Source organism: Apteryx rowi, unplaced genomic scaffold (genome assembly GCF_003343035.1).
Source record: "Apteryx rowi isolate R43461 unplaced genomic scaffold, aptRow1 scaffold_141, whole genome shotgun sequence".
NCBI lineage: Eukaryota > Metazoa > Chordata > Aves > Apterygiformes > Apterygidae > Apteryx > Apteryx rowi.
In genome coordinates this window covers 179,663-190,441 of record NW_020447653.1, presented here as the reverse complement: position 1 = coordinate 190,441, position 10,779 = coordinate 179,663, and the positions used below count along the sequence as shown (strand labels likewise).

The following is a 10,779-nucleotide window of genomic DNA, read 5'->3' as shown; positions in this document are numbered from 1 at the left end:
GCCCGGCCCCCGCCGGGGCAGGTGTGACACCCCGCCGTCGTGCAAGCGGGGGGTGYGCTCGGGCACGCTCCGCCGCAGCACACCCTCGCCGCCGGGCACCCACCCAGCCAGCCGTCGTGCCAAGGCCGCCCCGCGCTTCCCAGCAGCACCGTGGTGGGCACCTGGGCACCTCCACGACCACCCGCGCCCCGGGAACACCCAGGGCTGCAGCATCAAGCAGGGCTCAGCCRTCTACAGGGTGCGGGCCAGCTGCACGCACATGGGTTCAGTGACTGCCAGCCTGTGCTGGACATGCTCTGTAAGCTGAGCTGAGCCCTGAGCTGAAGCCCGGAGAGGCTGGAATACAACTAATACCTCCTCCAGCCTCTCTGCGTGGCAAACCTGCCGCTTCACCTTGGTAAGGAAGGCTTTTCCCTGTCCTATCCACAGAGCTGCTCCTCAAGCCCACGTGTGCCATGGCATGCTCTGGTCACCTAAGACTTGCAGCTGCCAGCACTCCTCCTTCTGACCTCCAGGAGACTTAGTAACCACAGGACAGAAACCAGGTTTTCACAGCACAAACAGCACTCGCCCTTGCTGCTCCCACAACAGGGGTCCCTCCTGTACGGTTAGCAAGACAGGGCCTAGGAGACTTAGACATGCATCATTTGAGCCAACAGATAACAAATGAACGCTAGTTAATGCTTTACTTTGGGATGTAGGTTCTCGCTCCCCAAGACTTCGTCCCACCAAAGCTCATTTGTCCAGATCACTAGAGCAGCTCGGAATCTCTTTTGCCAACATGGTTATAGCAGGTTTTCTTTGCTTTCCAGAATTACCTTCTCAACCCCAATTCACTGAAATTAGCAAGGAGAAAGATTGAAGCATTCTGATTTTAAGCAAAAGAACGAGTAGGAAAACGTCATGCTTTGATTTTCAGAAAACACTGCTTAGATTTAGTTGAAAACCCTGAACATTGTCCCCCAGCAAAGAAAAAGGTGAAGAAGCTGTTTTTTCTAACAATTTTCCACCTGCACCAGTTCATTGCGATTCTCATTACCTGGGAGGTCTTTGAAAGAGCCAGAGGGACTTCACCCACACCACAAGGGTACCTCTTGCACCACGTGGGTGAGCAACTCATTTCACAAGGGAGGGACGCAGTTTGGGGACACAGAAGCTGGCAACACAGAGGCTCCAGCACACCCACCCCGCTGGCCTGGCCCAAGAGCTCACATCCCCCCTTCCCCTCTCAAGGACATCCCCCGTGACTGCATATTTCAGCCTAGAGAACTGGCCCGCTCACTCTCAGCAAGACAGAACAGCCATAGAAGTCTTCAAACCTGAGTAGGAGCAGGCTGCACTTCTCCCCAGGGCCGGGCCCCAGCTCCCACGCATGCTGGGGAAGCCAGGACATGGGCTCCCAAACCCTTCCCATCACCAGGGCCAAGAGATGCCAGCAAGGAGCCCCCAGCCACAGCAGAGACACCCCACATTTCACTGATGAGCCAGACGAGGCCCACCCAGAGCCCAGTGCTGACAAGTCAACAGCAAAGCCCAGAGCAGAAGCTGTGCAGGTCTGTTTGACAGCAACCACAGTCTTTCCTTCTCCTCCTCCCCAAGGCTGCGTTCCACCTTCCCCTGTGCCGCTGCGATCTGTCACCACCCCCTGCAAAGCACGTTCCCAGCCAGCCTCAGCAGCTCCGTCATGGTGCGTGGGTGTCTCTCCCGCACACAACACCCACACACATGTGTGTTCCCTAGCCCAAAGTCGCTCGCTGCTGACTCGCTCGCTACCCACCAGGCTCCCAGGGCTGCAGCAGGCTTCAGCAGCAGAGCAGCAGCAGCGTCCCGAGACGCTGCAGAGGAGAAGCTGGTACACCCCCTGCACCCACACATCCCTTCGGGAACCGAGGTGCATTTCAATTGCCAGCTACATCCACACGCAGATGATCGCTGATACCTAGCRAGCAAATTGATATTCAGAGCCTTACCCAAGGCAACGAGCAGATCCCAGGCTCTGGGGAGCCCCGACACATGCTAGGCATCTGCCCCCACTCCCTCCTCAGCAGCTGCTGCAGGATGGCAGCACAGGCAAGCCTGGTGACAGGAATCTTCCAGCCACAGAAGCTGCAGCAGCGTTTCGCTACCCAGCATACAACGTGTTGGACTCAGGTGCAGTTTCTGCACTCCTACACACGGCACTGAATGAAACAGGGGTACGTGGGCTGGCAGGAGCGAGAGGGAAGGCTGGCGGGACACTCGCTGGCACCGCACCAGCAGGGCCTCGCAAATCTCCATTTGAGGCACATGTGCAGGGGGAGTAAATGCTACTCAGTGGTTCATTTTTAGCTCCCTTGGCTGCTCAGCATCTCCAGCGAGTTTCCTCATTTCTAGCCCAGAGACACAGACCCTGCAGCAACAGCAGAGCAAACCTCACGCTACGCAAAGCTCCTTCCTCCAGGACAAAACAGCTTCTGCTGGCAAGTTTGCAACAAAAGGCCAACAGGGTGGATGACCAGCCTTGGCTCATGCTCCGAGAGCCGCGGTCAGCCCTTGAGCTGTCCGCACCATTCGTCACTGCCCCTTTCGCTCCTCCACTGACTGTTTGGCCAAGACCATTTGTCAGCCTCCCACCCCAGACACACACCACCCCAGCAGGCCTGGGGAGCAGAGGGCCAGCAGCCAGCACCGCCCCAGAGCCGGCTCACACCAGCCGCACCTGGGACTCCAGCTCCCCTGGGGCAGTCGTGATTTAGTCATGTTAGCATTCCTGCAGCCCCCCGTGTTTGAATACTTGCAGGAAGCATTTGCACATCTCCTTTGCATGAGCATTCAAACTGAAAAGCTGGTAAACTGCAACCAGCAACCCAATCTGGGGGCTGGAACAGTATCATGTGCTTTGTACAGCTGTGTTCAGGAAGAGGCAAGATTCATCAAATCAATTCCTCAGGCAGCTCTAGCCCAGCCTTTGGCAGCATGCAAGAGGCTCCAAGGAAGGGAGGCCAGAAGTTKCCCACCAGGAGAAACACATGCCACACTCCCTGCTAGCAGCTGGCCTGTGAATCAGGACCAAGTGACCCGCTACAGCCGCCAGCAAGCATTGCTAGAGAAAAGGCTGTGCTCATGCTATGAGCTTCCTTCCCCGGCCCAGGCCCCACACAAGTCACAAGAGATGGCATCAGCACATCCCCAAGCCCGGTTCTGATCTGGGAAAGACACGCTCCCACCTTGCTCCTAGCACAAGCGGCACACAATGTCTCCAACCCAAACAGCCTCCCTGCTCCTTCCCAGCCACGATTTCAGCAAGCTGCTCCTGTCCTGGCCCCAGACAGCACTCACACCTAGTGCCTGAGCCCCTGCGCCCCAGAGGGCTGGGAAGTAGAGGCACAGGGCTCGCCTGCCGGGGGCTTCCCTACCCAGGGTATTGCTTCCACTGGCACACAGACAAACTCCCCCTGCTACCAACAAATTGACCACAGCTGGACGCTTTTGCCCTGCTTGGGGGCCTCTCCCCAGGGAGAAGCGCTGTGGCTGGGCACAGGGTGCTGTGGGGATCATCCCCCTGCCCTCCGTCGGGGGCACGGCACACCACCCAGCCCAGCGCCCTCGCCTGCCCTCCCAGGCAACCCCCCCCCAGAAAGCAGGCGCTAAACGACACGGCTACTCACCGGCTGCCACCCGGGTCCATAGCACGCTTCCCACAYGGCAGCCGCCTCCGCCTCGCAGCACCTCTCGGCTGGCAGGGACAGCCTGCTGTGACCCCTTGCTGCTGCCACCAGCACGTCCYGGGGTGGGGGGGACGAGTCCTGGGCCTTGCCCCGCAGCCCCCTGCCCACACAGAGCCCCACTGCCCAGACCTACCYGTAACCCCCAGCGAGAAACCAGTCCCCTCCAGACGGGGGACTAAAGAGCCTTTGGGGCTGATTGCCCTCCAGGTTTCACCTGGGCTAATTGCCCTCTGGGTTTCACCTGGGCTAATTACCCCCTGGGCTCACCTGGGCTAATTGCAGAGCCRCACCTGCGTTAAAGGGCCAGGCCCTCCTGGCAGGGCTCAGCCCCCTGTAGCCGCGTGTGTCCCTGTCCCCCTGTGCCCTCTCCATCCTGGGAACAGGGCCAGGGTCTCCAGCCTGAGCACACCCCCAAAGCAGCGCTGTGGGGTGCTTCCCGGGGCTGTGCATTGCCCCAGGTGCCTCGTGGCCCGCTCCGTGCCTCGGTTTCCCCAGCCTGGTGCACGGGGTGAGAGGACACCCACCGCAGGGGCTCGCGTGGGGGCAGAGCTCTTGGCCACACAGACATGTGCAGGGCAACGGGATATCCCCATGTCCGGGGGTAACACTGTGTTTCCACCCCGGGAGCCCAGAGCAGCCCCGGCTGGACCAGGGCAGGCGCTCCGCGATCTCGCAGCCGCTCTGCCAGCTCTCCGCTTCTGGCCCAGCAAAGACTCTTTCTAGGAAAGAAGCTTGTTTTTTGCTTCCCCCTAGTGTTGCAGCATTAAAGCAAGGCACTGATAAGCGCGGATTGGATTATTCCCAGTGCTGTGGTGCTGGGAGCCCTGAAGCCTCCCCGAGCCCCTTCCCCAGGCCTTTGCCCAGAGCCCAGGAGGTCCCGTCTGCGGGAGGCAAGCGGCGGTCGCTGCCCTCGCCGCCTCCGGCGTGAGTCTGGAGTCACCAGCAAAGTTTGGGCAGGGCCAACGCATGGCCCTGAGCCCTAAAAGGCACAAACTGGATCCACAAGGACCCTTCTGGGCTTCCCAGCTTCCACCCTCCAAGAGAGCCAGCCTGCGGAGTGAGCCCGTGCACAGCGCTTCTGCCGGCCCCGCTGCATCCATCTTACATGTGATCAGTTATTTTGCAATAACTGCTGCTTTAGCACACATGCGACACGGAATTGAGGGCCGAATATTATTTACTTCAGTCAGGAGGAAAACCAAAATGGTGCGGCACTGCTGCTTCGGCAGACACGTCGCTGCTGATGGATGCGCTGCCTTTTCAGGAGCASAACGAAGGGAGACCGAGGCGAACGCCTGGCTCCCCGCCAGCGCAGCCCCGTCTCTCCCCATCACCACACGTGCCTCTTTGGCTCCATTAGTCACCATTTGCTGCTCTCATTTTCGCTAACCAGGACACATTTTGCATTCATGTTTCCTTGGGGGCCAAACGTGTCCCTGGCCCTTGCAGAGATGGTGGAGCAGCGCTGGCCGGCCCGGCGCGCTCCGGGCTGCGTGCGACAAGCTGCCGGCGTCCCTGGCACATCTGGGCACGCATTAAGCACAAAAGCTGGCTAAGCCCTGTGCGGCCAGAGCCCTTCTCCCCCGTACGCGTCTGCTCGGAGGCTGCTGAAGCAGGAATAGCCAGCACCAAGGGGAAGCCGTTCAGAGCTGGATGTCTTCCCAGAGGAGAAGGATGCTCCAGTTGTCCACTGTATTATTTACCCAATCCCCTTTTTGTCACAGAAAAGATCTACTTTGAGCAGATTAATGGCTCAAGGGAGTGTGAGAGAAATCCTCCGAGATTGCCTGGTTCAGGGGAGAAGACCAAAGCCTCTACCACGAGGCTGCTGGCTGACCCGGCACGTGTGCCCTCTGCCCGTGCGGCTGCGGGCGAGCGCCGGGGGCAGCAGCCCGGCCAGCAGGCCCCCTCCATGCGCAGGAGAGCCGGCCCATGCTCCGGCATCAGGCTCTGCAGTGAGCTGCGCCCCAGGCACTGGTGAGCCTGCAGGTGCTGGCGGCAGGTCCTGCTCCACCGCCGCCAATGCCAGCGTCCCCTGCCCATGGCACAGGCTCGGAGCCCCCACCGGGGCGCGAGGGCTGCGTGTGTGCGCACATGCGCGCCTGCGAGCAGCGCAGAATAATGCTATTAATGCCATCTGGTGCCCAGACAGAGATCCCCCCGCACGGCGAGCCAGCCGCGGCTGTTTGCTCCCCTTAATCTCTTTGCTCCACACTGCGGGGACCCTGCGTGCAGGGCTGTCCCCGTCCCAGGCAGAGGGCCGGTGCCAGGGGACGCAGGCCCCGATGGGCACGGCTGCGCCCCGAGCCCCAGCAGAGCAGGGCGCTGGGGAGAGGGAGCCCTGGGCCTCAGCGACACGAGACCTGGCTGAGGACCGGCGCGGATGGGGTTCGTTGCACGTGCCGGATCCCTCCCAGCTGCTGTGCCCTGTAGCTCCTTCTTTACGGAGGTGCAACTGCACCGCACTCCTCGCCAGCGAGTGCAGTGCGGGCTGGGAGCTGCAGTGGGGAACGGGAGGCCCTTCGGCTCCTCTGTGCCGTCAAGTGGGAGTTTTTCTACCGCCGCCAAAGGATTCTGGTTCCCGTTTGAGCCGTGCAAAGCTGTAATGAGTCTTTATTAATGGGTCAGTGTCATTCAAAATTATATTTCAAAATAATCTCCTTACTGTGTTAAATAAGCACCTCAGATTATACAAATTGCGTGGATTTTGTCTAATAACCTTCCCACAGCTAATCCTGTTTCCCCGTCAGTGTCTGACCTCCATCGCAGGCGGAGGCAGGCAGGTGAGCCCGTGCCCCGCTGCCGGATGCACGGCACGGGGGGGTTTCCGCAGCGCACACGTCCGAGCCCACGCAGGGCTCTGCATCCAGCAGGGGCTTCAAAAAATTAGCGCAGGTCTTGAGTTCAGAGAAAAGCCTTTCTCGCGCTTGCGCTGCGAGGTGAACCCGCTTCCCCTCGGAGGCCCCGGGAAGGGCGGAGGGGATCACCCGCACCTCCCGCCGGCGCCGCTGGGCCCGCCGCGCCGTGCCAAGGCTCTCCCAGCGCAAGATGGCAGCAACAGCCTGTCCTCGCCGCAGCCCTCACCTCAGCCAGCCCTTCGGCTCTCGCGGGGCACGGGGCGGAYGGTGAAGCTGCCCTGGGCTCCTGCCCGGTTTGCTCGGAAAGCCCACTTTTCCGCTTTGACCCCCGGAGAGCCACCAGCCCACRCAGGACTAGGGGCAGAGCGCTGAAAAGCAAAGGTGCATGCTCAGCTCCCAGCCGGGAGACCCRGCACCTGCAGCCCAAGCCGGTCCCCTTGCAAACAGCCTGCCGGTGCCGCGCTCGATCGGCCCGGCGCTGGGCAGCGTGCGGGGCCRCGGGGCTGGAGGCGCGTGGCCGGACAGGGCTGCCGTGGCCCCGTCCCTGCTGGGGTGCCCGCAGACCAGCCGGTGCTGGGGGGCGGCCGAGCGAGGGGCAGGCAGCTCAAGCTAGGACTGAGCGCGCTGGCTGAGCTGCTTGTGCGACTTCTCGTTTCCGTGCTTGTCTAAGGCTTGTTAAGGAATCGGCAGCACGCTTTGAGCTGCAAGGCTGGCAGGGGAATGGTGCAACCGCGCTGCGGCTTGCACCGCTTTGGAGGGGCAGCACCCAGGGCCGGCGCGGCCGTCGTTGCGGGAGCTCGTCACTAGATGTCTGTGTCGGCCCGAGTCGCCCCGCGCACAAAGGCGCTCCYGAGTGAACGTCCCTCATCACTCGCTGCTCAACTGCAGCAGAGTTTTTTTTTAAAAGAGGTTTTTTTTGTCTGTATCCAAAGATGAGAGAGGCTGTGAAACCAGAGGGCTGGATGCAAAATTCCAAAAGCTTGGAAAAATGCCTGCCCGGGAAGGACGCCCAGCTCACGCGCTCCAGCAAGTGAGCGGGACGAACAGCCCCTGCGTTTGGCAGCACCCACCGCGGGGTAGGGACAGGCAGCACGCGTGCGCACCCGACGCCCTGTGCAGCCTCCGCCTGCACAGAGGGTGCCTGGGCAGCGCTGCAAAGCCCTTGTGTGCCTGCAGCCCGCCTGCGCGCCAGCCGAGAGAGGCATTTCTTCGCAGGCGCCGGGGTGGCCTCCGAGAGCGGGGATGGGCGGCCACCCTGCAACGCGGGTGCGTGTGGAGGGGCAGTGGGAACCTTTCCCGGAGCTCTGTTTGAAGATGTTTGTAGGGCAGAAAAGTCGCTGGTGCTGGGCCAGGAGAGTGGGTGACTCAAATGCCTCAGGCACAAAGTTTAACCTCTCTCAGCTGGAACTTTATTAGCCCAGAAACACAGGCTGGAGGTAACAGAGGGGAAAGCATGCGGGCGATCCGCATGCTGGCCTTGCCCGGGGTGAGCAGGGTGATGGATCCACTGGAGCGGGGCAGGGGGTGGCTCTCGGCAAGGACTTTGCTGCTTTGGATGAAGCTCTCCCTCTGCACCGCCGCGGGAGCTCTGAAACCGGACAGACGCCGGGGTTATGCAGCGGAGGGGCCGGCGTGTCCCACGGCGCTGGGCACCACCTCCTCCCTTCCCCAGACAGCCCCCATGGGGCCCCTTCCTTGAAGCATGGACATGTCCCTGGGCTCCGAGCACTGCTGCCGGCACAGGCGCACCCGGAGGAGCCCGGCCGCCGGCCCTGCGCTCCCTCCTCCACCCACCTGCAGCTACAGGTCTTCCTCGTCTCCTTGTCTGCGGACCAAAAAACAAGGAGAGCCGTGTTAGGGCAGGCAACGCGGCCGAGAGGAGCGGGAGCGGGAGCGAGAGCCGGCCCCCAGCCCTCTCCGTGGGCAGGAGCAGGGCGGCCGGGGAGCCAGGGCCGCCCTAAGGCCGGGCGATACCCACCTCCTCTTCTTCTTGCCTCCGCAGTGGAACCGCTGGCCTGGGGGCAAGAGGAGCACCTGAGGCCGCCCGCGCCTTCCCCCCGCCGTGCCCCGCGCCCCGCGGATCCCCCCCGCCRCAGGGCTGAGCCCTCCGCGCGCGCGGCAGCTCTCCAAAGCGTCGCGGACCTTCCCCTTGAGGYGGGGGTGCCAGCCTGCCCCCGGAGCGCTCTCCCGCTGCTGCCGTTCTCCCGAAGCTGCCCCCGCAGCCGCAAACGCGGGCAGTTTCCGTGCCTTGCTCCCTCGCGCTGCCGGTAGCCTCTCCGTGCCCTGCCGTACGGCTGCAGCCCGCGCTGCCCCGCGGAGCGACCGTGCTGCTCCGCAGGGGCTCTGCACGCCCGGCGCCCTGCCTTTCTGGAGCCACGGAGCTCCACGGGCTCCGGCAAAGCTGGCTTCTCGCTCTGGAAATGTCAGTTTTCTCTGCTATTTTTAATTAGTGACCTTCCCCCTGAGGCCTTGACGCTGGCAGGGAAACACTAAATATTGACGTGGTCTCCTTCCCAACCGCTCCGTGCTGGGAGCCTGCCTGGGCGGGAGCTTCCAGGCGGCTCCTGCTGGGGCCAGTGCTCATGCCGGCGCCTGGCCCAAAGTGGGCGGCAGGCGATCCGGGAGAAGGGGCCATGTGCAGGGAAGCGAAGAGCTGCGGAGAGCGCCCAGCCTGCCCAGGCCACTTACTGAGGATGACGAGGAGCCCGATGACGAAAGCCACGACGGCGAAGATCAGCCCCCCGTTGCGGATGGTGTCATAGTCTGGGGGAGAGGGAGACCGTGCAGGTTTCAGCAGGACGAGCGGGGCTCAGCCGGGAGAGCCGAGCCCGCGAGTGCAGATGTTGGGCTGGTCCCGCGGGAGCCGCGGCACGAGGACCCACTGGTGCCGCTCCGCCGGCGCCGGGACCTACCAGAGCCCCGCAGCCCTCGGGGCCACGCGACGTGTGCACTTACCGTAGGTGAACCTGTCCAGGCCCTGCTCGGGCACTTGCTCTGGAAAAGAGGACAAAACCCGGTGAGGGCCAGCGCCTGGGCGCCAGGCTCGTGGTGGGCACAGGGAGACCAGGTGGGAAAGACCAGGAAAGAGGACTGCAAGGAAGCGTGCACCGATCTCCTTAAGGTCTAGCTGAGCGAGTAAAGGATTCCCAAATTCCTGGGTTTTGCCCCAGCAAGTTTAAAGCTCACTCTGCATTTCCAGCGTGCGGGGGAGCCTCTCCCCCTCCGGGCGAAGCTGCCCGCAGCGACCCGCCTCCGCCGTTTGCAGGAGCCGGGCACTGTCTGCTCAGGCTGCGGGTCGGCAGCGCGGCCGTCACGGATACCTGGGAACGGCACTGCATACACGGCGCGGCGTGCAGGCAGGGGCAGAGGCTCGGGTGTCGCAGGAGCACAAACCAGCCCTGAGGCTGATGCCCCTCGCCGCGGCGCATCCCGGCAGCTCCCTGCGGGCTGGCAGTCTCATCCCGTCCGGGGGCGGCGTGCTGCTGCTCAAGTCACCTTACCTGAGCGCACGTCCCTCCGCGTCCCGCGAGAGCCGAGCCCCCTCCTTGCACCGCGGGGCATCGGCAGGGGCGCCCAAGCCTGCCCCCTCCTCGTGCCCGCTATTCCCATGGGAACACCTTCCCGCGGGGGCCTGGCGGCCGGGCCGAGGAGGGTGCTGCGTCCCYGGCCGGGGGCGCTTTCGGGGCCCAGCTGGCCCCGCTCCCCGCAGCGTCCTTACCGTCGCCCATCGTGCCAGCGCGCCGTCCGTCGCTCTGCGAGCGGGYGCCCCCGGCAGAGCACGTTAATTGGGAGGCAAACCTCATTAAACATTAACGGCCGCRGTGTAATGTTTATCGCGGTCACACGGGGAGGCCGGGGGCTGCCGCCTGCCTTGGCGAGGGAGGCGCTGCGGGAGGGGGCTGCTGGCAGGGCTGGGGCGGGCAGCACGGGGCAGGGCAAGGGCCTCGGTGCCGGGGAGCGCGGCGCCCCAGCCTGCCGCGGCTCGGCTCCAGCGCCGCGTTAGTGCCCGCCGCGCGGAGGCTCGTGAGAGGCGGAGGAACAAGGGGGCTCTGTGCCCGCGTCCCTCGGGGCCGGCGCGGAGACGGGCCCGCTGCCCACGCGCTCCCCTCGCGCCCAGGCGGCTATTGTTAAAGCTGCTGCCGGCTGCAGCCGCGGAGCCGCCGTGGGCAGGGCCCCGCCGGCGGCACAGAGCCCCGGCTGCGCCCTCGCCGGCC

At 63.5% G+C, this 10,779-nt stretch overlaps 1 protein-coding gene across 1 annotated transcript; it reads right to left on the bottom strand.

Annotated features, from left to right (window-relative positions):
- Window positions 1–8,365: 8,365 nt before the first annotated feature.
- FXYD2 (FXYD domain containing ion transport regulator 2) lies at window positions 8,366–10,293 on the bottom strand. The gene is made up of 5 exons (XM_026057986.1): window positions 10,284–10,293; window positions 9,521–9,559; window positions 9,254–9,328; window positions 8,544–8,580; window positions 8,366–8,390 (listed from the first exon to the last, which is right to left on the bottom strand). The coding sequence occupies exons 1-5, from the start codon at window positions 10,291–10,293 to the stop codon at window positions 8,366–8,368; spliced, it is 186 nt and encodes a 61-aa protein (XP_025913771.1).
- Between the last annotated feature and the right edge of the window lie 486 nt (window positions 10,294–10,779).

Excerpts from the sequence above, each read along its gene's own strand:
- FXYD2 (XM_026057986.1), bottom strand. Across the intron at positions 8,581-9,253 it reads CGGGCTCCTCGTCATCCTCA|GCCAGCGGTTCCACTGCGGA; the intron begins GTAAGTGGCCTG and ends TCTTGCCCCCAG. Across the intron at positions 8,391-8,543 it reads GGAGGCAAGAAGAAGAGGAG|ACAAGGAGACGAGGAAGACC; the intron begins GTGGGTATCGCC and ends TTTGGTCCGCAG.